This window comes from Gopherus flavomarginatus, chromosome 5, assembly GCF_025201925.1.
Source record: "Gopherus flavomarginatus isolate rGopFla2 chromosome 5, rGopFla2.mat.asm, whole genome shotgun sequence".
NCBI lineage: Eukaryota > Metazoa > Chordata > Testudines > Testudinidae > Gopherus > Gopherus flavomarginatus.
In genome coordinates, this window is record NC_066621.1 from 13,277,152 (window position 1) to 13,302,851 (window position 25,700).

General features: G+C 44.1%; 1 protein-coding gene across 1 annotated transcript in view; it reads right to left on the minus strand.

The window, feature by feature from the left end:
- Window positions 1-25,700, minus strand: part of LOC127051414 (complement receptor type 2-like) — a 153,863-nt gene that overhangs the window by 102,786 nt on the left and 25,377 nt on the right. The window contains exons 12-21 of the mRNA XM_050953675.1: window positions 23,877-24,076; window positions 22,991-23,143; window positions 18,293-18,500; window positions 17,330-17,521; window positions 16,273-16,372; window positions 12,479-12,561; window positions 11,592-11,786; window positions 11,303-11,356; window positions 10,273-10,428; window positions 9,958-10,143 (exon numbers count right to left, since the gene is read on the minus strand). Of these exons, the coding sequence (XP_050809632.1) occupies window positions 9,958-10,143; window positions 10,273-10,428; window positions 11,303-11,356; window positions 11,592-11,786; window positions 12,479-12,561; window positions 16,273-16,372; window positions 17,330-17,521; window positions 18,293-18,500; window positions 22,991-23,143; window positions 23,877-24,076 (1,527 nt within the window). The remainder of the gene's footprint in view (window positions 1-9,957; window positions 10,144-10,272; window positions 10,429-11,302; window positions 11,357-11,591; window positions 11,787-12,478; window positions 12,562-16,272; window positions 16,373-17,329; window positions 17,522-18,292; window positions 18,501-22,990; window positions 23,144-23,876; window positions 24,077-25,700) is intronic.

The following is a 25,700-nucleotide window of genomic DNA, read 5'->3' on the forward strand; positions in this document are numbered from 1 at the left end:
TTTTAAAAAACCAAAACCATAACAGAATCTCATCACTTCATACAGACCAATGATGTATATACCTTGACAGAACAATGGGCTTCAGCAGATCACTACCTTTCATATGATCTCTCACCTGGCATGCCTTGTATGAAATATCACCACCATATATAAAAGATGAATATGGGGGTTATAGGGTGCTACTTTAAGGTAGCATGTGTCATAGTGGGGGTTTCAGAGAAGCTATATTGCCCATAAACTAAAACAAATGAATGGTAGGAATTTATGAAAAATGAATTCTCTTTTTCTGAGCCATAGCAATGAGTTGTCATGCAGCAATACACAAGCCAGGTATTGCAGCACATACATCTTCCTTCTTGGGGTTTGTTGGGTGGTTCTCCACCTACCAGGGGAACTGAGATTTTAATCATGGCACAGCTCATGTTTTAGAGGGTCTGAGAGATTTTTTAGGATCTGGTCAGAACAGCTAAAAGATGGTTAGTTAGGAGTTAACATTAGGTCTGTCAATATTGCTGATGTGTCATTTAGCGCTGGACTTCAGGCACCACCCTGCAAGGTGTAGGGCACCTTATGGGAGCTGCTGAGTGTCCTCAACTCCTATTGACTTCAATGGGAGTGGAGAGCACTGAGCCCCCTGCAGGATTGTGCCAGAACCAGTTCCACCAAGTCTCAGAGCCCAGGTCAGCCTGACTCTCCCCCACATCCCAGGGCCTCTGAGTCCAGGCTTCAGTACAAACTCAAATGTTTACAACGCAATTTCATAGCCTCACAGCCCGCATCCAAACCAACTGACCTGGGCCAGCCACAGCTGTGCTGTGGGTCTTTTATACCCCTCCCCCAATGCAGTCACCTGTGGGAAGCAAAGTAACTCCTGTCTAACAGCACACAGCAACTTTACATAAGTTTAGGGCAGGAACTGAGGACACCAGGGTGAATGCTTTGACTCTTGCAGGAGTGGTCTTAGGATTTTTAATGGCCACTAGCAGTCAAAATCTTGGTTTTACCTCTCATCTGAAACAGAGCACCCACCATTCGACAGCATGCTCGATTCATTGCTACATCCAGAGAGAAGAGCACCACCTACTGAAGCATTAGCATCATTTCTTGCAGCAAGTGATTTTTCTAGATCCCCCATCCAAGTAATAACCTAGATCCAGCACTCTCTAGTTCATGAAGTTTGAGGCATTCACAGCTTGCATTTTCACAGATACTAAAGAGAATTAATCAAATAATGGTGAGTAATATTAGTTGCTAACTTTTGCAATGCTTCCATCAAATTACTGGTGCATACATTTCCCCAATAATTAACAAGTTTTAAGATGAAATCTGAGCGCTATTCAGAAAGGTACTTATGACACAAGTAACATTAGATGCTAAGGCATCTATGAGTAAAATGTATTTTTATACAAATGCATAAGAGCCAAATTTGACTTACTGCATTTACCCAACTGGCTAAGATTCCTCAGTGATGAACAAGCTGAGAACATCTTTTATACATGCAAATGAAATTTGCTTCATTAAAATTAGATGCATTTCACTTGATTTCCCAATTCTAAGTTGATCCGGGGATGCATAAGCCAAAACATGAACAGCAATTATAATGGTTTCCTTTCAATGGGCTAATCATTATGGCAGCAGGTCTGTGTTGCAAAAACAAGTAGGGAATCATACAGTAGAAACTCCCCAGAGAAGCTGCTAGTGACACTATGGAGCCCTTTTGGAGTCTTTGAAGCCAGCCTAAAGGCTTGTAAGGAAATAGACCTCAAATCCCCCATTGATCTCCAATCCCAGGGAGAAGCAGTTATTACACGTCAAGGACTATGTCCAATTCATAGAAATCACACTGGAACATTTCTTACACATGTTGATCTGTTGGCTAGAGCCACAAACTAAAGACCAAACCATGTTGGTGCTAATTAACATTTGTGTTAAGGACTCTCAAGAAACTCAGAGGGCCAGTGGATTACACCCTTTCCCCTTTATGCTTTTGGAGATCCGGATTCAGGGTCTAGAACAAAGTGACTATTAGTGGGTTTCATCCCAGTCCCTATTTATGCAATTCACCAAGCCACTGCAAAATTCAGCTGGACTGGCCGAAGTGAAAAACTACTTTGGAGGGGAGGAATAGCTCAGTGGGTTGCGCATTGGCCTGCTAAACTCAGGGATGTGAGTTCAATTTCTGAGGGGGCCATTTGGGGATTGGTTCTGCTTTGAGCAGGGGGTTGGAGTAGATGATCTCCTGAGGTCCCTAATAACCTATGAGAGCATCACAGGCAAGAGTCACTTTTTATTTTGCCTGAGCTGGGGAGTGAAAGGAGGGATTCATTGTTAAGGCAAAGTGTGTAATCAAGATAGAATTAAGGGTCACCAGCAGCACTATGGGGAAGCTCCTGCCAATCAAAGTGGGGGAATACTGCAGCTCAGGAGCAAAGAGGCTGACAAAGCTGGGTGAGGGGAGTGTGCATTGAACATATGTGTAGCTGTCCTGGTTCTGTACTATTCTTCCCTCACTTTGACAAGCACTCAATTGACTCGAACAACAAACAAAAAACCCAAAAAATTCAAAGCTAGACGTTTATTACAGCAGGAGCAAAATTCTACAAACTTTCTCCTGCTGCAAGTGGAAACAGTATTTTGCCATTTTGCATGTACATTTTCCAACAAATACATATACTTAAAGGCAGCCTTAATACCTTCCAGCACAACAGCTGGATCACACGGGTGAATATGGCGATTACTTTCACCATCAGAGCAAGTGCACCTGCTGAGAGCGTGAATCTCACTGTACTAAAAGTGACACTGCAAGGTTGAATTAGTCAATTACAAAGAAAACTGTTCCGGGGGTTGATCTTTAATGTTTCCAGGAACAGACAAAAGCAGCTGAAGAACTGAAGTGCCAAAACCAAAGAGCACAGCAGATTTTTCTTCCTGGGCTGATGCTTCGTGGGAAAGGGTTTAGCACTGGAGCACAAAAGAACTGACACAAAAGGTATTAGCAGAGATGTATACTTTACACAACATTTGTGTCTGTACTTGGATACGGGAAATGGACCGGCTTAATTTAGAAGGAGAGAGGCAAGATAGCTGCCCAGCGAAGCATGAATCATGTTGCTTTTGGTGTAAGGTGAAAATGGGATGGGAGGGGTGCGACTGTCCCTGTGTAATGTGAAGATGCTGAAGTCCGAGCTTAGGAGAAGATAGAATCAAAATACAGTGCAAAGACTGTGTCTCAAATTCGCTGTTGGGGTAAAACTGGCCCTGCTATATGAAGTCAGGTTTATGCCCATTTACACTACCTGAGAATTTGGCCCTGCATTCACAATATAAGAGGGAAGGCCATTATAAGCAGCCTACCCTGCTCTCAGCGGGAAATGTCCACTTTGAATAATTCACCCAGTCTCAGCTCTACGTGAGCCATCAGAACAACCAACAGAACTTGCTTCTCATTAGCTCCTCTCAGAAAGACTCCCGGGGCCTGCCTTGCCTGACAGTGTTCTCCAGTACCTGTCTGTTCATCTATTCCAGTCCCACTGCCTTAGGGCTGGCCCTTTCCGGCTCCTCCATTGTGCATTCAAAACACAGCTGCACTGATCTGCACATTATCTCCCCCCAGGTACTTGGTCCATTTTAATTCTGGGCTCTGCTGCCCTCTGGCCCATTCTCCTTTCTCTTACTGCAGCACCAAAGCAGATATGTACAGTAAGAGGCATCCTATCCCCGAACAAGGCTCTTTTCTCTATCTTCCACCCGACGGCAAGGGCCCTGGGGAAAGCTGTGCACGCATCTGACTCCAGTTGTATTGCTCAGCGCTGAGCTTTGTTGTGTTAAGTATGGAGTCCTGCGTATAAAACCTGGCCTCTGGACCCTGGTTAAAGCTCTGTCCACAGAATGTGTTGGACATTCCCGCGGCACAGCCTAGCTTCACTAACGTAGTATAGCATCATAGAATTAGGGCTGGAATTTGCCTCAGGAGCTCATGTTCTCACACGGAAAGCAAGCTTGACAATAGAAGTCAGGGTCATATCAAGCATAGTTGTGGACTTAGTGAGCTATTATTGACCTCTATTTATCATGTAGCGGAGCACTTATTTGTTCTTACTGTTAAACTATAAAACATCAAAGTTTGTCTTTTTACACCTGTTGAAAGCAAGCCCATAACTGATGCAACTGAGAACCCCTCAAAACAATTTAAAGGAATGGTCTACATCGCTCCCCTTCAATTTTGCAATTTGGCTTTTTGGATTTAGAGAAATTAGAACTTCCCTTGCCCCATTCTTTTCCTTATTTTAAGCACAGGCAGAATAGTGTGTCGAGCTGGAGTGAGATTGTGTGAGTGACATAGCAAAACAAAAATCAGTGGAGCCTTGCATTTTGTCATGAAGGCAGTCGGGCTCATTCTTCTTGTCGGTGGTGGCCTGGGCCAGTCACTGACTGGGATGTGTTTCCTACTTGCATTCGTCTTGCCCTACCCAGTGAAGGTCTCATTCTGCTCAAGGATAGCCACTGCCGGGGGAGGTCGTGCAGGCATAACTAAAGAATTATCTTCCTTAGCAACCTCTGGTTAGAACAGAAGAGTTCTTATACTTCAATTCCCTGTACAGTCATCTTTGCTTAGGCTACCCAGCCTCTTACGTGTCCACCCAAAGTTAACTGTAAAACAGAAAACTTGAAGGAAATTAAAAGGAACCATAACTTTAAAAAATCCTCCCATTGTTATCCAGGGTTTTCCAAACCCAAATCTGTAGTAACTTAACCTGCTTTCTCCAGGTGGAGTCAGGAATCAATGGGGGGACAGCACCTCCCTCTGATAAATGACTGGTACAAACAAGAGTGCTTTCCCCCAAAGCTCCTTCTTTACTGAATCTCAAACACACACATATGTGCAAGAGCAATAGGTTTAGAGCAGGGGTCCCCAACGTGGTTTAGAGCATCCCAAACATAGTTACCCAAAGTCAGAAAGGGTTTCAAGTGATCAACAGCTGCGCATCAGGGGCAGGAGGGGGGGGCTCCTTCCATCCAGCTGCTGGGGAGAAGATGTCAGTCTCTCTTCCAATAAAAGCTCCTCTGAACTGCTCCAAAGTGTATTCCTTTAAAGTTTTGTTGCTAACTCCTACTAGTCACCGTAGTAACCACTAGTGGGCCACCAATTCCCCTAGCTTCAGCAAATTGTTCCTTATCAGCAAAGCATTTCTAGTCATAATTCAAATTTATGCCAGGGGCACTCAAAGCCAAGGTCGCCTATCCCCACATTCCCTTCCATTCTCATGCTCCATCTTTGTGGGTTCTCCCCTATCACAAGAACCAAATGCATTTAGATATCTGACAAAGAAATTCCACAGATAATCAGACTGTAAAACCACAGACCTTGGAAGTGGGACTCCAGAACCCATGTAACAACTGAAACTACTCTACATCTCTGCACATCCCTCTCTCATTGGCTAGATTTACACGCGCACACACACACACACACACACACCCACCCACCCACCCCTGAGGATCCTTCATTTGTTTTGCTCTTACTAAATCTTTCCATGGCATTATAGGCAAATAATGACTTCAGCACCAGAGAAATTCAAGTATCTTACAGTGGCTTTCTACAATTAAGGCGATATTGGTTTGAGATAGAGAAAGTGAAATATTAAGCTGAAAGCTTAAAAATGTTTTTATTTGCTCACCAAGATAATGGCTATTCTCAATATAAAGAGAAGAAATTAAAAGTCACCTGAAATAGAAAACTCATGAATATCAGTTAACAGATCCCAGGAAAAAGCCATACATATGGAAGCAGCAATTAATATCTTAGTTTATACCAAATATTATATTTGGAAATCAGCAGTAAGTGTACAGCATGGATGAGGCAACTGAGCTGCTCCCAGATTATCTAACATTGAAGGCAGGCAGGTTTTTCGGGGCTCTTTCATGTTTCAAACATGAAGAGAAAGGTGTTCTGATGAGATAAGTCCTTTGTAAAAATTTCATGGGAGCATCAGAATATCTGTTTGCATAGTTCTTCTGCAATCTTCAGGGATCTTAAGGGCTCTCTCATACGTGTCTAGGCTCCCCTCTAGTAAGCTGTACTGTCCAGTTTACCAGAAGACGACTAAGCCCATTTCAACTTCAAAGTGGAGGTGCAGCACACACTGCAAATAAGCATTAAATAGATAACATTGGAGTATTGTCATTCACAAATCAAAAGGTTGTACATAGTGAATAATGGGTCAGATATACCTTCTCACAGCATGGACTGTCATTTAACACCACCTAGCATAAAAGGACCCAACTTGGTTGTTGCCTTCAGGAGCTACTACAATTTAAAATGTTAAGAAAGGATTATCCTTGTGTATTAATCCACAGGACATTAGGTGCTTTTTGACCCAAGAACTAGTGGGAAGATGGAAAGGAAAGAAAGGTCCAGAAATAAGAGGTATGCCAGAAGAGATCCATTTAAAACATAAAGGTTAGGCATGTGTCCAAATTCAACTGAAGTCAGTCCACTAGATAATCTGTAAGAGCTTGGTGTGTATCTTAACTCAGAAGTTTACTAACTATGGGTCATGACCCCACTTGAGGTCATACCATCAGCAGTTGGGTCACAATCCCATGTGCGGAGGACTCCATTTACTCTACTAAATAGCATCCCCTATGCTGTCTGGGATCACTGGAGCAATCAAGTCTGAAAATGGCGTCATGCAGGCAACACAGTTTGGGGACCACCAAATTAACTCAGTGATTTTTTCTTTAACTTTGATTTCCATCCATTACAAAATTTACTTTACACAAATTTCCTGGAGGCAGTAAACATGCCTTTTAGTTTTATCAAGGGAAAGGATGACCATGTGACAAATCAGGGTTTTATAATTCAGGACCACATCCATGGTCTTCATACTAACAAATCTAAGTAACAGGATTACAACTCAACACATCAAATAATCTGGATGACACTCAAAGAATGCATTAGAAGTGCATGGTTTGCCCACTATGCTACACAACTGGTAGTGAGTTTAGACCTTTAAAGTCTACAAACCCATGAGCTCTGTGGCTAGGACCTAACATATGATGCAGCTTCTCTAAGCAGGGCTAAAAATATAGGCCCTCTCTGAAAATCTACTCAAGCCACTCCTAACTTGTTTTGTTTACTCTGGGAATTTGCTTTCAGATGTGTAGAGAGAGAAAACAAATTGCTCTTGGAGAATGAATAAAGATAACCCAGAATGTTTGGGGAAAATACTGGTGTGACCAAAATCGGCAACATCCTCCTGTGCATGGAGCAAGATCAAAGAAGGTTTTACTGTTTTCCCCCCAGGAAGTTGGGGGGTTGGTATTTCCAGATTGGCATAACCGTTGAGCTAGGCTTTGCAAAGGAGAAACATATCAAGTATATGGTGAAAGCATGGTCCTGAAGCTGGCCCACATTAGGAATTTACACCAGCAGAGCTATGTTTCAGGGCCACGGATTTCTCACACTTGAGACACGCAGCTGGGCTGACCTAACCCCTGGTGTGGATAGTAGTAAACTGACGGAAGAATTCCCCTGCTGACCTAGCTACTGCCTCCTGCAGAGTTGGATTACTTACGTGGATGGGAGAACCTCTCACGTTGGCATAAGTAGCGTCTACACTAAGCGGCGCGCTTGCAGACCTTCAGCCGTGCCACTGTAGCAGTTTATATAGTGTAGTCATACCCTGGTCTGAGATGTGTCTTAGAACTTTAAAGTATGGAAGGCAAAAAAACGCAGGCACTAGGAGAGGCAGAATTGCTCCCAAGAAGTTATTTATGGCGGATCAGCTGTTCTATAAAGCTTAAGCTTCCAACAAGGTCAGTTTTAAAAAGATATTTATTGAGACGTTTAAGCTAAAAGAACCAATTTCCTCACATTTAGGTGCTTGCCTAGTAATTAATACTTTTCCTGGTGCATGACAGTAGAATGAGAGGCAAATACTAAATGCTAGTCGCCTTTGCATTCAGGCCAGGCCAACTCCGCAGTACATTGGTTTTTTCATTGAACAATAAATGGATCCTCTTCAAAGAAAGACAAAGCACAGTCACATCTATGTTGCTGCAGAGGCACAGGCAAAGCTTTTGACATTTCTGCCATCTATTCCATTAAGGATAGCAGGAGTCTAAAGTAAGAGAGGAATTATTATATTTAATATTAAACAAAAAAGTTTCAGTTAAAAAGTAAATTACTTAAAAGGCTTGTTGTTATTTGTCCCAAATACCAAGAGGGAAAGGTACTTAGCAATTTGTTAGTGTAATTACCACTGTATTTTAGAAAGATCTGAGGCATTAACTCTGCCAGATATTGGACACAGTTCTCAAGTTTTGCCTCAACCTTTCTCCAGCACTGCTCATTGCCTCAGTCTCCAGGCTGACAGCACAAACCTTGAGACACTGCCTCCAAGCACATACCTCCCTTACATGAGACACAGGTCAATACAGCTGCTTGACCTGCATCCTCGGGGGACAGCATTAAGCTCCTCAAGTGTTCCAGCAGCATAAAGCTAAGCTGGAACTTTTCCAATAGCGCAACTGGTACTAGACCAGACACCAGGCTGTGAATTTTTACAGATCCTCCCTCCTCAAGAAGGGTCCAAAAGTTTGTGTTTGTTTGGGTTTTCTTGGAAGTTTACAGAGAGCTCACTGGGAAAAGAGATTTAAGATTTTTTTCATTCCAAGGGAACTTAGATTTCAAGCATGTAGTCGGAGTTAGGGGAAGGAAGGACTTTACCCATAAGGGTTACTAGTCTTTCGCTCCTTGAAAAACAATCTATGCTACTTCTAACCTCAGCTCCATACCAAAGCCAACATCTCTGGGCACCAGCTTGTTTTAAAGCCATTAGATTGGCAAGCTGAAAGCACCTTATTCCACACAACTTGTGCTTCCAGACACATTTGGGAAGAAATGGTCCAATTAACTTATACCTGAATAAAGAAGAATAAAAATCATATTTATCTGCTTCCTTGATGACTTGTCCAATAGTCCAGAAATTTGGACTGCATTTCTGGCCATAAAAAGTAACTGTCGGCCTATCAGTACTAGCATGACCGGGGAACATTACATAGCAAGAAACAACTCACGCTACAGCAGTAGGCAAAATCCTTCATCATTGTTCTATTGAGCTCAGCGGAGCTATGACTGTTTACATCAACTCAGGACTGGCCCCAAGAAGCTTTGGAATCCCTTTTAGTATCTTTCTTGTTTCCTTCTATAAATAAGATTCTCTATGATCTTTTTCAACTCGAGAGCTAGGCAGTACAGATTCTCCCATGAAGCCAAGATTTTAGCAGCCTAAACTTCAGTAGACCCAAAATCCAGAAACCCTGCACTAAAACTTGGGACAGAGCTGGGTTCTTGTTTGAAGTGTGGAAGGCCGGGAATCACAGCCCATCCTTGGTCAAGTTCAGTTTCAAAGTTCTGCCTATGAGTATTTGGTTCTGTAGCACAAACCTTGAGTAAGTTTGAGATTACCCTTTGATGCTCAGTTTCCAGAGTCAGCCAGCAGCTCTCAGTCATTCGTCACAGCCTGATACTCTCCCTTCTTCATGGGTGAAATCCACTCTTGCACCGAATTGGAAATCTGTTATAGCAGCAGTTCTGCCATGCTCTTGTTCTCCTGGATAGCAAAGATCTCGCTAGTATAGAAGGAGATTAATATTAGGCCATAGCCTCATTGTCCATGGAGAAAAACAGGTTTTTGATGTGTATCGTATAAAGTTCTCTTGCTTTTGGATCATTATAAGGGGTCAATTGGGCTCTCCTTTTTATCCTCTTATAATAGAATAAGGAGACATCCAGTGAATTGAAGACAAAACATTTAAAACAGAAAGATATTTCAAGATGTTAAGATCAGTGCAGCCAGGACTGAACTCTGACCCAGCTGCTAAATGGAAGACTATATTAACTGCACAAGAACGTCTTGTAGAGATCAATTGAAACAGAAAAGGAAAAAGACTCACTTCCACAGAACCCTGGGACTTCTGACCATTTTAAGTTTTGAAAGCACGTGGTGCTGGGTAATACTCCAGAGATTCCCATGTAACTTTGGCGGCAAATAGATCTTTCATTTGTTCTGACAGAACAATAGTTCCGATTAACGTACAGGGGTACAGCAAATCTGAACAGTGGTGGAGTAATCCAATTATCTAACAATAAAGAAAAACATGTGAGAACCGAAAGCTTTAGCTGTAAGCCGAGGCATGAAAATTCACTTCCTCCCTCTAGTCTGCCAGAACCCAGATTTAGTGACCTTCAAGATATGGCACAAGACTCACCTCGCGTCCTCAGGTCACCACTGGGAAATGAGGAAGAACGGGAGGAAGTGATGGTGAAATATTTGTTTTGGAATTGTGATACATAATACGGTCTGCTTTTTATTTTCTTTTTCAGATGCTGCTCGGGTACCATGTCACTGGATGTATTATAAGAACCTAAATAGAATAAAATGGACTAAAGTTGGTATTTTTAATCTCTGCTCAGTTTTGATAGGAACAATCACAGATACAAATTTATTTGAGCATAAGCTTTCATGGGCTACAGCCCACTTCATTGGATGCAAGGTTAATGCATCGGATGCATCCGATGAAGTGAGCTGTAGCCCAGAAAGCTTATCCTCAAGTAAATGTGTTAGTCTCTAAGGTGCCACAAGTACTCCTGTTCTTTTTGCGGATACAGACTAACACGGCTGCTGCTCTGTAATATATCAAAGAAGATTACATCTAATCAAAGTACATTATAGGATTTCTAACCAAAAAAAATTAATTTTCTAGCAGTTAAACAGCTACCACCAAATCACACTCTTGTTTATTCTTATTCAACTATTGAGGGAATGTTACTGTGTATTGATAGCAATATAGTTCTGCAGCATGTGTAGGGTATCAGCTCTACTGGCTTCAGTGAAGCTACAATCATTTATACTAGCTAAGAATCTGTCCCAAAGCAAATACCTTCTCTTAAAAACTGTTCTAACCTCTGTCCTTGCACTTCCAGACCTTATATCATTCTGAACCCATTTATCAGCATATTACTGACCCCCAACAGCACCAGTTAAACCCCTCCTGTATTCTTTACCCATCATCTTATGTTCAAAGCCATACATTTAGTAAACTACCAGAAAATACAACTGTAAGACATGCTTAGAAGTCAGATAACCAAGTTCTCTCCCAAAATTTCACAGCAGTGTTACCACTAACATTTTCAAAAATTATACAAGTTAGATCATGGAAATAATGACTAAAAATGTAGTGTACAGTCTGAAATTGTGGAAACTACATCTTTAAACAAACCAATTTTCTTCCAACTCACCTGAGAAAGTACCACTTGTTTCATTTCCTTTTAATAGGACACGTGCAGTTGTGTCTACAGCAAAAGGAGGGATAAAAAAAATTCAAAAAAAAGTGTTACATCATTCTTTTATGAACAGCCCCTCAGTGATGGTTTCCTAAATATCAGTGCATATTAAGATGAAACATTTAAAAATACATTAACAAAGTTGGCCATGCAACTTAAACTTAAGTTATTTTGTGCCTAGCAATAATAGTTTTACCTGGTGCAAAAAAGTAGCAGAGGAAGACACTAAACACACATTACTCACCTTTGCATTTAGGAGCAGGTCCACTCCAGATTCCACTTGTTTTATCTTTTGTTGTACAATAAATGGAGGCAGCTCCAATAAGCTGGAACCCACGGTCACATCTGTAAGTTACTGTTGAGTTATAAGCAAAATTTTCTACACCCCTGCCATCATACATTCCATTGAAAATGTAAGGAGGGGAAGAACAAGTAATCGCTGTAGGAAAACAGAAGGTCATGACTATGAATGTTTGAGTGTTGTTGTAGTTGTGTTAGTCTCAGGATATGGGAGAGACGAGATGGGTGAGAGAATATTGAGAGCCCTATGTGGCTTGAAAGCTTATCTTTCACCAACAGAAGTTGGTCCTAAAGAGATGATCTCACCAACCTGGTCTCATTAAAATTAATACAAAGTTTCAGTTAAGAGTGCAAACATTAACTTAACAAAAAGTTTATCTAAGATCCCTAAAAGAAGAAAAACATTTAGCCATTTGAAAATGTAGTTAGTACTGTATGTTAACCAAATCTGAGAGAGTTTCCTCCCTCCGATTTGGAAGTCTTCCCTTCTTTCAAGCTTTACTCCACCCTCTTCTAAATGTTATGATGCAAACTGGCACTGGTCCCCATGACATAGGACCCTGGCAAACTCTCTCACCAGAGCACATCCAGTCCCAAACATTACTCATAGGAAAGGATGGTTTTGTGACCTTGGGAAAACAGTGGTAAGGTCTTCAAGTATTCCACAATAGGAAAATGAAAACATTTCTCATAGCAACAGCATGGCTGACAGACCCTCCACATAAGTGTCCAAAGCAGGAGAGAGGCAAACTGTGAGAGGTTTTAGATTGAGTTCGACTCCAAAGAAACCTCAGACTTAGGTGTATAGGGAAGGTTGGATGAATATTTTACCTTGGCAAGTTGGAAGTTCACTCCATTCAACTTCATCTCCCTTAAGCACACAATGAATGAAAGGCCGCCCAATTAATTTGTACCTAAACAAAACACAAAAAAGAAAAAACAACAAAAAAAGAGTATCAAGTTTCTTACCTAGTTCATTGATTGCTTGTGTAACTGTCTGGCAATTTGGAATATTGATTCTTTCAGCTTACAGGTGGCGACTTATGACCTGGGTGAAGCCTTGTTATGGGTTGAGTTAAAACCTCATTGAGAGATTGATGGGTGTCAATGTACCCTTCCGTTAATAAAAAGAACGAGGGGTACTTGTGGCACCTTAGAGACTAACAAATTTATTTGGGCATAAGCTTCTAAGGTGCCACAAGTACTCCTCGTTCTTTTTGCTGATACAGATTAACAGGACTAACACTCTGAAACCTTCCCAAAATAATTGTGAGAAGTCCATCACAATGCCCCACCTGAAAACAGAGATAACGTGAACCCACTCAGGAGTTGTGCACTCTGTGGGTGGAAGGGATTTTGCTGAAAGATGTTTTTGTTTTTCTTTTCCTGTCAAGGGTCACAAGGCAGAATAGAACCAGGGATACTGAGACAACCTGAACAAAGCCAAGCAGAAGCTTGTAAGCATGGTGTGACCTTGAAAGAAACTTAGAGATTGTGGGTCAAGGGTGCTGGATGAAAAGAAGCTTGGGCATGTAAGCTAAAAAAATCTACTCCTTTGCCTTTGGTTTCTTCTGCATTTGGAGAAGCGGGACTTTCTACATTCCTTGCAAATAAGCAAGGCTACATCAAAGAAAATACCAGATTCCACCATCATTTCCTACTCCCAACTGGAATATCACCAGGGCCCTGAACTTTGACTAGCCACTTGGTCAAAAAGGGGCAACAGACATTGAATAAGATCATTCCTGCTGTGAAAATACCAGCAGGATCAAGGCACATGGAGTAGTAAAAGGCAATTGAAGCAAGCAAATAGGTGGATACAACATGCTCTCTGCAAGCTTAATAGGTCTATACTGAATCAGACACTTGGGAACAGTCATTAATCCTCTGCACAGCAAAATGGGGGATTCTCTCCCCTCTAACCCACACATTGTAGTGATCCTTACTTCTTCCATTGCTAGAGAAGGCAGAAAGAGTCCTTAAACCAGTCCCAGTTACTCAGTGTGATGAATCCCCAAAGGGCTAGTAATTTTAGATACTGTCAGACTGTTCAGAGTGCTTTCACACATGAAAGGATTTAGACTTGCATGCTACAAGCCGACAGCTACCGTTGTGGTCCCATCCGGTGGAACCGTTCTGAAATGGAACAACCTGGCATTCTACACCTTTGGTAACTGCCTTCTTATCCGGGGTAGTCAAGAATTAAAAATAAATACTGTCCACTCTGACCATACACTTCACTCCGAAAGTCAGTGGTTCAGCCTAAGCATCTCTAGGCTGCCACAGGGGGAGTCAAGAGAGGCAGTTTTCCCCAGGCCCCCCCCTTAAGAGGGCCCCCAAACTGCAGGATGTTGCAAGCTCAGCACACCAGGATGCAGTGCAATGACAGAGAGGCAACAGGGCCAAACCTGAGCAGTGCTGCAACCTCATGTGCCAGGTCTCAATACCCAGAGCTGGTCCCAGCCTGACAGGACAGGAGCTACTCCAGTGGGCTCACTCCTGCCTCATTCCCCACCACGGCAGTAATTTATTTTTGGAAGGGTGGGAAGCCTCAGTTCCAGATTTTGCCCCAGGCCGTCCAACGTCTGTGCAGCCCTGGCTACCCCTCCTCTGTCAGCAGCATTCCATTTCCAAGAGTGTGTGACCTTTAAAAGATGCTTGCATAGAAATTAGTGAATGGGGTATGCGGCCACACAGCCTTCCCTACCATCTTTCCTCTAGCACTATGGGAAAAGGCAATATCTATACTACAGGGACTATACAAACGTAGCTACACCTGCAGAACACTACAGCGTACATGCAGCCTACTGCCTTTCTGTCACTGTAGAAACACCGCATCCCAGAGGGACAGTCCTAGGTTGACTGACACATTCTTCTATGGATCTAGCTGCATTTACACCAGGGGTTATGTCAGCATAGCTATGGTGCTCAGGGGGGTGGATTTTTCACACCCTGAGTGCCATACCTATGTCAATCTATATTAAGCTGAGACCAGGCCTAACCATGTGTGTTTGGAGTTAGGGAGTGTTAAGGTTTTAATAGGAAAGAGACAAAGAACAGTTTTTGGTACAGAATTGTTTTTTGTTTCACAACTAAAGATCTTTTCCAGTTCTCTAAACCCTGATTAAAACCATGCATGCAAAATTTGAACCAAGTTACAGACTGATGGAAAGCGTGGTTCATACAAGTGCTTTGTAGCTGCAAAGACAACTGACAGACCAGGGCTGGTGATTCCACTAGGTAACCCCAGGCAGTCGCCCAGGGCGCCAGCATTCGGGGGGCGGCATTTTGTGCACTCCCCACAGGATCTTGCGGCTCCGCTCCCGTCGCGCCGCCAAAGAATGACCTTCTGCCGACGTGCCGCGGAAAACAGCGGCAGGCAGTTGAGCAGCTAAATGACTGCCACTGTCACCTGCAGCATTTTGGCGGAGGGTCCTTCTTCGGCAGTGCGATGGGAGCGGAACCAGAAGCTCCTGCGTGCCCCGTGGGGAGTGCACAGAATGCTGCCCCCCGAATTCTGCCTCGGGTGCCAGAAACCCTGGCGCCGCTCCTGGACAGACCAATTTTACTGGGGTAGTTTTTTCAAAACAGAAACTTGAACACCCTACACCTTCTATGCAGTACTTCCTTAAAAAAAAAAAAAAAAAAAAAATGAAAAAACCCAATCGTTTTATGCTCACCTATTTGTCTAGACACATACCATAATTTGGATCTACTTTCTACTGTGTATAAAAGCTTAAAAATATTTGTGCCAATTTTAGTTTGTGATAGAAGTTACACGTAGGCCTGAATCACATCCAGGGTCCATGCGACAAAATTTAGGGCATCCCACAAATATTTCAACCAGGTAATGTTCTTCCCATCAGAAGCCAGGCCACTGAGAATCTACCTCACCACTTACTGGACAACTCCACCTGAGAACATTTGCGTTCCATGTGGAAAGATAAGGGGCGGCTCTAGGCATTTTGCCGCCCCAAGCACGGCAGGTAGGCAGCCTTCGGCGACTTGCCTGCCGAGGGTCCGCTGATCCCGCAGCTTCAGTGGACCTCCCGCAGGCTCCACCGAAGCCGCAGGACCAGCGGACCCTCCGCAGGCAAGCCGCCGAAGGCAGCCTGCCTGCTGCCCTCGCAGCGACTGGCAGAGCACCCCCCGTGGCTTGCCGCCCCAAGTACGCGTTTGGCATGCTGTGGCCTGGAGCCGCCCCGGGAAAGATTTAAGTTCAAGCCCAGCTGCATGTGAACTGGGACATACTGGGCCTAATTTTATACTTGTTATAGACTGTGGCACTACATAACACATCTGGACAGGATCTGGTGTTCACTGAACTATACTGGGTGCAAAAAGTAAAGACACCACAGCAAATCTCTATTCTCCCTCCTCTACACACAGCTGGGACTTCTTCCCATTTCTACTTCATCTTCAAAATGGGGAGGGTGGAGTCAGAATCCATACTACTAAACTATCTGAAAGCTCTACTTCCAAATGAGAGCCCACCCCAAAGCTGCAGTTGATACCACTACCTCCAAGTATGGTTTTGAAGTTAGACCATGCCTTATTTTGCAGTTAGCCAGCAATTGTACAACAAAGTTCTGTGAAATAACTACCAGAGGCACCTTGACACTCACCCATCTTCACAGAGGAAGTCTATTTTTGCACCATACAGAAATTCTGTTTTATGAACAGCTCTGCCATGGAATACTTCTCCTGGATGACCACATGATTTCCCTAATAGAGACCAAGGCTAGTATTTAGCATTAACTTGTGTTGTCATGAGGGAAACAGAAGAGCTAACAACAATATACTTAGGAAGGCTATAGCTGCATGCCCACTCAGATCACTTTATATAGTAAGTGTCACACCAAACCAGATCACAGGGTCTTTTAGTCCAGTACCGTCTCTCTGACAGCGGCTTCGGACACACGTGTAAAACCCACACAGGGCTCAGTCGTACCCCAGTAGCAACTGAAGGTGCTCAACCTCTGGCAGGCTGTACCCTGCACAGATGTCCAGACCAAAAGGGGTAATTATGCAATAAATTGCCCACTGGAGCCAGGGGTGGAGAGTGGGAAGGACAGTTTTATCAAAACCCCCACAGTTAATGGTTGACTTATGTTCCAAAAATATAATACCCCTGATGTCTTTTTATCCTTATTTATGCATGTTAAGTGTACAACCCCCTTTTTGTTTAATCCCACAGAATTCTTTGATTTACTCTTTAGTGGCAGTAAGTTCCACAGGTTACCAAGCATTGTGGAAAAAAATACTCCATTCATGTCATCCATTTTAATGAAGACAGACAAGAAACCTCCCATAATCCTCAGGGAAGTTCAATGGCAGAAATTTCTCCTTCCCCCTACAACAAGTCATTTACCAGGGTTATTCTAGTCGAAATGTACTGTATTAGAAATTTACTTTCATATGAAATTCAAAGCAGACATAATGTATTCATATAGCCAGTGATACCCTGGTACTCGATCTTCACCAATCAGTTTTAAGAACAACTAAATATTCCATGGAAATACAGCTATTGCAATTTATCCTAGGCAAAAACCTGGCTAAACAGCCCTTCAAACTAAATATCAATTAAGCTAGCAAACTGGGAACCAGCTGCCTACTAGTCCTAACTGTGAAAGATGTTTTCAGATCAAGTGAGACAGAAAAGTAACAAAAAAAGATACTCACTTCTACAAAACTCAGGGGCTTCTGACCATGTTAAGTTGTCAAGACAAGTACTAACAAGAAGCATTTCTGTGATGTTCTCATACCCTGGGCGACAAGTATATCTCACAGTGATCCCAGCAGGATAGTAATTCTTCATCTCATCTTCCTTACTTAAGGCAGCAAACTTTAACCTTGTTGGGACATCACAGCTACCTAGCAGTAGAGACATGCATTAGATCTGAAAGGTTTGGCTATGAAGACAGGTTACAACAAACGGTTTCTATACAACAGACCAAAACTCAATGTTTGGAAAACAAATTACTCCCTTAGCAGTACTTTAAGGAGGTTACTAACAATCACATTTGGATGCCCTTTGTTAAATAGACCCTATGCTGAATGGGCCCCCAATGGAAAACTTTTTATTGTATTCTAATTTTTGAAAATTGGTATTCCATTGGTAAGTATAATACTTAATTAACTGCAATATTTGATTAACTGGTACCCCCCATACCCCCAACATGCTGGATAGCAAAGCTTTTACTGTATTATAAATCCAGGAAATTCAGAGTTAAGGTTACTCTATCCTAGGGTGACCAGATGTCCCGATTTTATAGGGACAGTCCTGATTTTGGGGTCTTTTTCTTGTATAGGCTACTATTACCTCCCACCCCCCGTCCCGATTTTTCACACTTGCTGTCTGGTCACTGTACTCTTACCATCTCCCCAAAAGCATGTTAGGCCACCCAAACAACCCCAGTAGTGATGCCAAGAAATAAGCATATAACTAGGATTCGTGCATTTCAATGTTTGTAGGCCCAGACTAGAAGAAAGCCGTTAAACGTAATATAAATGTTTTCCCTTCCCTTTAGGTATCATTACAGGGCAGAGCTAATACTGACTATACTACTACATAGGAAAGGTCTTATCTTTTCATAAGTGAAAGGCAGCCCAAGGAACTTCAGTCCAGAGAAATAAAATACTTACGACCACAAAACTCGTTGATGTTTGACCATTGCGAGTTTGAAAGGCACACTACAGTGTCTGACTTTCCAGGGATTTTTAAAAAGCCATCACGGCACTTGTATGTAACTTGTGTGTTAACAGGGAAGCCCTCTATCCAATCCATATCAGAGGGGATAGCATAATTCAGCTTTGGCAGGGGCCCACAGTCACCTGTGGACAGAACAAAAGCCTGTTTTAACAGAACATATTTATTCTAGTAGCTTTGCACACCAGAAGGATCCTGAAGCCACCAGATGCATGTGAGAAGAGAGAGCTGCGACAGACCAGGTGAGCCCACCAGGGAGATTACTCCGATTTCCCAGACCCACCCACCTCGGGGGTTTAAATTGGGAATTGAAGACAGTGGCCGGCAGCAATAGCCACACAGCTGGGAAACACAGGAGACATAAATCACGGCCAAACCTCCCAGGCATTTTCCCCATGGCAGGAACCCCGGAGAACGAGGGAACCCCGGGGGCAGGCGGCAGTCCCCGGGCTGAGTGCACCGGGGAAGGGGCTCGGGGGGACCCAGCGCACAGAGCAGGCAGAGGGACTCCCCTTTGCCTGGAAGGGACCCCCCCCCAGTGACAGGAGGGGCCAGCCCACGGGCTGAAGCGCAGCCCTGGACCCGGGCGGCCCCTCGCTCTTGCCCTGCCTCCCCCCACCGGCACTATCCGCAGTCCCCGGCCCCGGGAAGCCCCGCCCTGCACGGCGCATGGAGGCGCTTTGCCGAGCCCCCCCGCAGCTCACTGTGAGTCCCGGGCAGCAGCAGCAGCAGAGCCAGAAGCCCCAGGGCCAGCGCGGGGCCGGGGAGCCCCGGGGACATGGCGGGGACAGACAGAGAGCTCCGACCCACAGCCTGTGCCGTGCTGAGCACAAGGGAGAAAGAAGGGGGCGGGGCGGGGCCTGAACAGCGCTGAGACTGGCTGGAGGCGGGGCCAGGAGAGAAGGGGCTGGGCCTGAACAATGCCAGGACTGGTTGGAGGCGGGGTCAGGAGACAAGGGGCGGGGCCTGAATAGCGCTGAGACTGGTTGGAGGCGGGGTCAGGAGAGAAGGGGCGGGGCCTGAACAATGCCAGGACTTGTTGGAGGCGGGGTCTGGAGACAAGGGGCAGGGCTGGCTCAGTCTGAAGCCAGTTGCTCACAGCAAACACAGACAGGAGGTTATCCTTAAAGTCACCGTTAACACAAGCGGCAAAGGAACTGAAATACCAGCACACACACCCTTGGGCTTTATTTTCGAAAGAGCCCAGCATGGTGAATAGCATTGTGAAGACTTGAACATCTGTCCTCACTGCAGATTTTTTTTTCCATTGGAGCATGCAAACATTTGGCAGAGATATGAGAAAAGAAGCTTTATATAATGTGTGTGTTACAGGCTCAGAAACTGGATTATCTAATGTAGCAAGGGACAAGGATGGGCAATAAACATTCATGTTTTGATACTGTGTTTCCTTTGGCAAAATTGCAAATTGGCAAAATAAACTGAGAACTCTGCAACGTGGCCACAGACACACAAGCAGGGCTGGCTTTAGGAAGTGCGGGGTCCAATTCGAACAGTTTCGACAGGGCCCCAGCAGGGATGACTATGAAAAAAAAAAACTACATGTAATAAAACATGTGGGGCTTGTGCTCACCAGGTGGTGCTCCGAGTCTTCAGCGGCGGGTCTTTTACTCTCTCCAGGTCTTAGGCAGCACTGAAGGACCCACCGCCGAAGTGCTGCTGAAGACCCGGAGCGCTGCCAGGTGAGTAAAAATTAAAAAGGCACCTCTAGCCAGGGAAGAGATTCCAACTGGGCGCGGGGCTCTCTTAGGATCAGGGCCCAATTTGGGGGAATTGGTGGAATAGGCCTAAAGCCGGCCCTGCTGCTACCTGTGCTGTATTGGTGTTGAGGATAAATGAAGAACTTCACTCTCCAGAGTTGTCTGTGCACATTTCAACAGCGAGGAACAGACCGCCCACTTTGCATTCCTCTCCATCTGTTCTGTTCCAAGCTGCTTCCTAACCATGACCCAATGGCTAGATACCACAGTGATGAGAGTTGTATAAATATCCAGGACAGATGAACAGAAAAGCTCTCTTTTCACATATTGCTCAGTGGAAGATGCTCTCTAAAACATCCAGGTGGCTGCCATTCAGGGTCATGCATTTGGTCAGTGATGTTACTACTACTACTAAATATTCAAACCAATTTACATAAGCATGCACATTTTAAATTTCAAAGCACACACAGTATGTTATTTTCATCAGAGATAACTTTTAACCCTCTCTTTTCTCACTGATCTTTCACTGCCAAGAGTGCAAGTAGCACAATTTTTAACAGGAATAAACCCTAGTAATCAACCCCAGCTGTGTTATAGGCTAGACATTGAATACCTCTGTATAACCACATTCACTCTTTAAATTAAAAGGTCTAGAAGATTAGTCTCTGGAGTTGCTCACAGTGTAATTGTAACACTAACAGACACCAGATGTCAGCAGACAGAATTGAACATGGGACCTTTGGAGCTTAGTGCAGGAGCTACCTACTGTATGAGCTAACGGCCAACTGGCTGTTACATAAGGCTGTAGAGCACATGCATTTTATCTCTCTTTAACTGGTCTTGGTACCACTAGATAGGACAGAACACCACACCCAGAAGGTGTGTGGATTCCATAATGTATTACTCAGCTTGAGAAATGGTGATTAGAGGCCCAGGCTGACTTGGTTCATGCCACCTAAATGGATCACTAGTGAATGGCCTCAACTGGTCCTTGTCTACAGAGAAAAGCTCAGGTTAGAGGAGTAACAGAGAGAGATGCAATAGATTAAGTCAAATTAAATCCCGAGTCCCTTCATGGTGGCAGAGACTGGTTTGGGGCAGAGAGGGCTTCTCCAGAGTATGGGGGGAACAGGCAGCTAGTGTCACCCAAAAGTAGGCTAGGCAGCCAGAGTTGTACTGATTCAGCACAGCCAAGCACCAGCTTCTAAGGAGCTCCTAATGCAGAGTTCAGCTGCTTTCTGTCCCTTGTCCCCATCTGACACCTTCCTGGAAATACAATTTGCCCTACCCTGTGAGAGTATGATGCCCCCTTAGAGCTCAGTAGCTCACAAAGCTACAATTTTGAGGTGGAGGGAACTTCTGGACCTATATGTTACTTCTCTGCAGCTTTCTTTCAATCGGCGCCTCCTGGCTTTATACAGCCACCGATTCTCAGTGGAAGGGGATGTAGCACTTACTTTTCTGGCCAACACAGCGTTGGCAGTTACCAAAGGATCCTTTCTACTCAGGCGCGGCTCCAGGTCCCAGCATGCCAAGTGCGTGCTTGAGGCGGCAAGCGGCGGGGGGCGCTCTGCTGGCGCCGCGAGGGCGGCAGGCAGGCTGCCTTCGGCAGCTTGCCTATGGAGGGTCTGCTGGTCCTGCGGCTTCGGTGGACCTCCCGCAGTCCACTGAAGCCACGGGACCAGTGGATCCTCCGCAGGCAAACCGCTGGAGGCAGCCTGCCTGCCGTGCTTGGGGCGACAAAATCCCTAGAGCTGCCCATGTTTCTACTCATTCTCTGGGTGAAACTCATCTTTTCTTTGGGGGAGGGAGGAATATCTCAGTGGTTTAAGCATTGGCATGCTAAACCCAGGGTTGTAAGTTCAATCCTTGAGGGGGCCATTAGGGGCAAAAATCAGTACTTGGTCCTACTAGTGAAAGCAGGAGGCTGGACTCAATGACCTTTCAAGGTCCTTTCCAGTTCTAGGAGATTGGTATATCTCCAATTATTATTAAATTCATCTTTGTTATTTTGGGGATCTGATTCTACTCACCAGCTCCATAAACAGGAGTAGATATCAGCCTAACAGTGCTGTAGACAGATGTTTCCTGATATTCCACAGAACAGGTACAGCAAGCTGCTGTCTCCTATGCTACTTCCCCAGTATGCTTCAACCATGAGCTTCTCCACATGAGAGGAAAAGCCAGTCTTCACTGCTTGCTCTGTCCTTGCAGTCCCTGCTGAGACTGTTCACTAGATCAAGACGGTTTTTCACTCCTAAGAAAAGGAGCCTTTAAACACATTGAGGATTTTTAGGTCTTGTAGCCAGTGGGATAAAGATATAAAAAACAAACAAACCAAAAAACCACACAATCAATCAGCAGTTGTAACAATTGCATTTTATTGTAGCCCTGGAATGCAGGAATAATTACTTGATCTCAAAAGGTACAGGTCCATTTATTGGGCAATGGGAAAATGGCTTAGCAGGTTGTTTCTCTACAGTTAAATTTCTACCATCTACTCTTAAGTGTGATTAGATATAAAAATGCCTCAGGTGATAACACTGGTATCAATCAAAACTAGATCTGGTCAGATTGAGAAGAAAGTCTGCTGAGCTGAGTTTAAATCAAGAGGACAGGGAAGATTGCTTTTCAGTGGTGCACGGGCAGCTATGAATATCACTGTCCTTAAGATTAATGTAAATCAGACAGCAGAAGAGCCATACACCCACTGTGAATGTATGTGTTATAATGCATAAAAGCTAAATGTAAGCAGCAATTATAGCAAAGCTGAAGGTTGTTGCCGTAAATTTCCAGCTGCATAGGGTCTGAAGCTTGTATGAAAATAAACCTCCAGTTCATACCGTTCAATCTAGTTCCTCTACTTGCTTGCCCTTTCCTAACACAATTAGGATCACAGATTTCAGCTAGTCATTACAATTTTTTAATCTCCCGCTTCAGTTTCTGAATCTCCAGATACAGTTTCTTCAGTTCCAGCAGGGTTCTCAGTTCTGTCAGAGGCACATCACAATGGAGAAACTCTTTACTTTCACGTGCTCCTGTGCATTCTTCAGTATTGCTTTGCTTTTTCTATGAAACAGAGAACGAGGGAATGGGATTATGCTGGAGAAGAGAAGAATTTACCTTTGAAGTATGCTTGCTCCTTTTTGGGTTTGAACCCTCGGTCAGCGTGTTACACATATCTGTATCATACAGTCTGTCTGACACAGACCTGATACTGAAAAGGCCTTCACACTTACAATTTTATTGACGTCTATAGGGGCTGATAGTTCTAAGCAACTTTGAGAAAGTTCTGAACAACTTGCAGAATCAGGCACCTGGATTGTCAACTCCTTGAGCCAGAACCAGGCCTCCATTTACAGTTTCACAGTGCTAAGCACACTGGCAACTACTCATTAAAACAGTCATAAATTTGCTTTATACTGTGCCCTAGCCCAGCAGAAGATATGCCAGGTCTCATACCCTAGACTGCATTGGAAGCCATTCTATTTTATAATATGTCCAAGTTTCCATCCTGTGTGATTTTTACCTACCACATTTTACGTATTTTTTCTTTTTTTTGGCATGGAATAGGTGCTACAAAGAGAGAAAATCTCCTACTTCAAAGCACAAGAAAGGATGGGATGGAGGAAGGACATTCTTTTGCTTTCAGATCAATTCATTTTCCCCTTCTATTGTATCAATGGCACATCTCCCTACTTGGTCCCATTGAGTCATTAAAAGAATGAGGACTAAGACTTTAGAAATGCAAAACATTGTTTTGTTATTACTTCAACAAAACCCTCTGGAGTGTCATACTTACACATTTGGGTAATGCTGTCCAGTTGCCGCTGGCGGAGCAAGTAATGCTCAAGCTGTCTGTTGTAGGCAGGTACCAATGGTCTGAAAAATGGTACCCAGGAGAGCATTTGAAAGTAATGCTTTCATTTACATTGTACCACATTTTCTCATCTAATGCATTGACCATTCTTCCATTCTGCACATCTGGCTTTGAACACTGAACTGAAAGGAAAAAGCAGACGAGAAGGCAGTTCAGTGAGAGGAGATGCACTGTGAGTGCTGCTTATTGCCTGTAATGGAAAGCGGCAGCTCTACTTAAGGCCCCGTGCCCTTGGTTTACTTCACTCCAGCTGTTCTGGTTTAATCAGAGGAATAAACTACTTTTAACATCACACCCACAGTGACTCACTGGAAAAAACCAAACATCATGAGTTCAACAAGAAAAGGGCTTGAATGAAATCCCGCCCAGTACTGTGTATCATGGCCATTTCATGGAGTCATCGGCAGCTGAAACGCCACACTTGGGACAGCAGAGCACAGGTGCTTTGTTGGTTCATTTAAGGAAGTTTTACTGGCAGCCTTGGGACAATTGTGAATGTGAAGTTCACTCCCTTGCACACTTGTGGTCTTCTTCTAAATAGCCTCTTTGGTGTACTGCAGAATTAGCCCCCCACCCCCGTTGCAGTGAGGGACAATTGCAAGTCAGTGGAGTTGCCTTGGATTTACACAAGTGGAGCCAAGGGCAGAACTTGGTCCTTAACAGCATCTTAAGCTTCTGTAGTGACACTCATCCTGCAGGATGCCAAAGGCTTTGATTAGAGACCCCAGTGACTGGCTCTGTACAGACCCCTTAGATAACAGAAAGGAACCCCTTCCCCAGTGAAACAACCACCTCTGGGGGCAGTAAGCATGAAGGGCTATTTGAGAACTGTCTACAGAATGCAGACCTGAATGAAGAACCTGATTTTCATGCAAACTAAGGCCTCTGGTAACAGAGAGGGGCTTAGTTTAAATGAGACTCAGTCCCTGAGTCCTTAAAGTTTCATCTGGAAATCAGCCCCCACCACTCCTTTATCTCACCTCCAACCCTCACACAGCAATCTCTACAGAACTGAATGTGTCTACCTCCAAAGGAAGAAAGGCTGAGTCTGCCTTGGTGAGCTTCAAGTCTGTGACTCTATGGAGCCAGACTTGTCATATCTGAGGATTCGCACACTCAGCCACTCCGGCCAAGGAAGGGCTAGTCAATATCAAATTGATTAAGGGGCAGTCAGAGGCTGTTGGTTGCTTTTTTTTTTTGCAGGCTCAGATGTCATTGCTGTTCATTGGCATTGACTCAGTTGAGGAGTACAAGGCATCACTTTTTCAGATTTTGGTACAAGCAGCCTGGGGTCCTTGATAAGCACCTTTTCTAAACTGGAAAAATCCATCATTAAAGCTGATCCACTCCTGAAGAAAGCTTCTTGGACCTAAACACCGGGGTTGCTTGGTCCTTATCCTATTAAATATATATTCCATTGATAAATATTTGATTTTTTGGGTTCCCTTCCACGATACAGCCAGGAGAGTTTCAGCAATGTGTGATTAGTCATAATTAGCATCGTTCTTTCAAGTACTTTCCTAACTAGTCCTCATAACACCTCTTCAAGGTAGCTTGGATCCATGATCTCCATTTTTACAGATGGGAAATGGAGGCAGAGAGGAGAAATCCCTTGCTCAAGTCACCCAGGGAGACTGGCCTGGGGCAGGAAGAGGGTAAGAACTTAAGGGCCTTGGTTTTCAGTGCTGCGCTCAGACTACCTCTCCCCCTATGATGCTGTTACTAGGGCTCAGTGTACACGTGCCA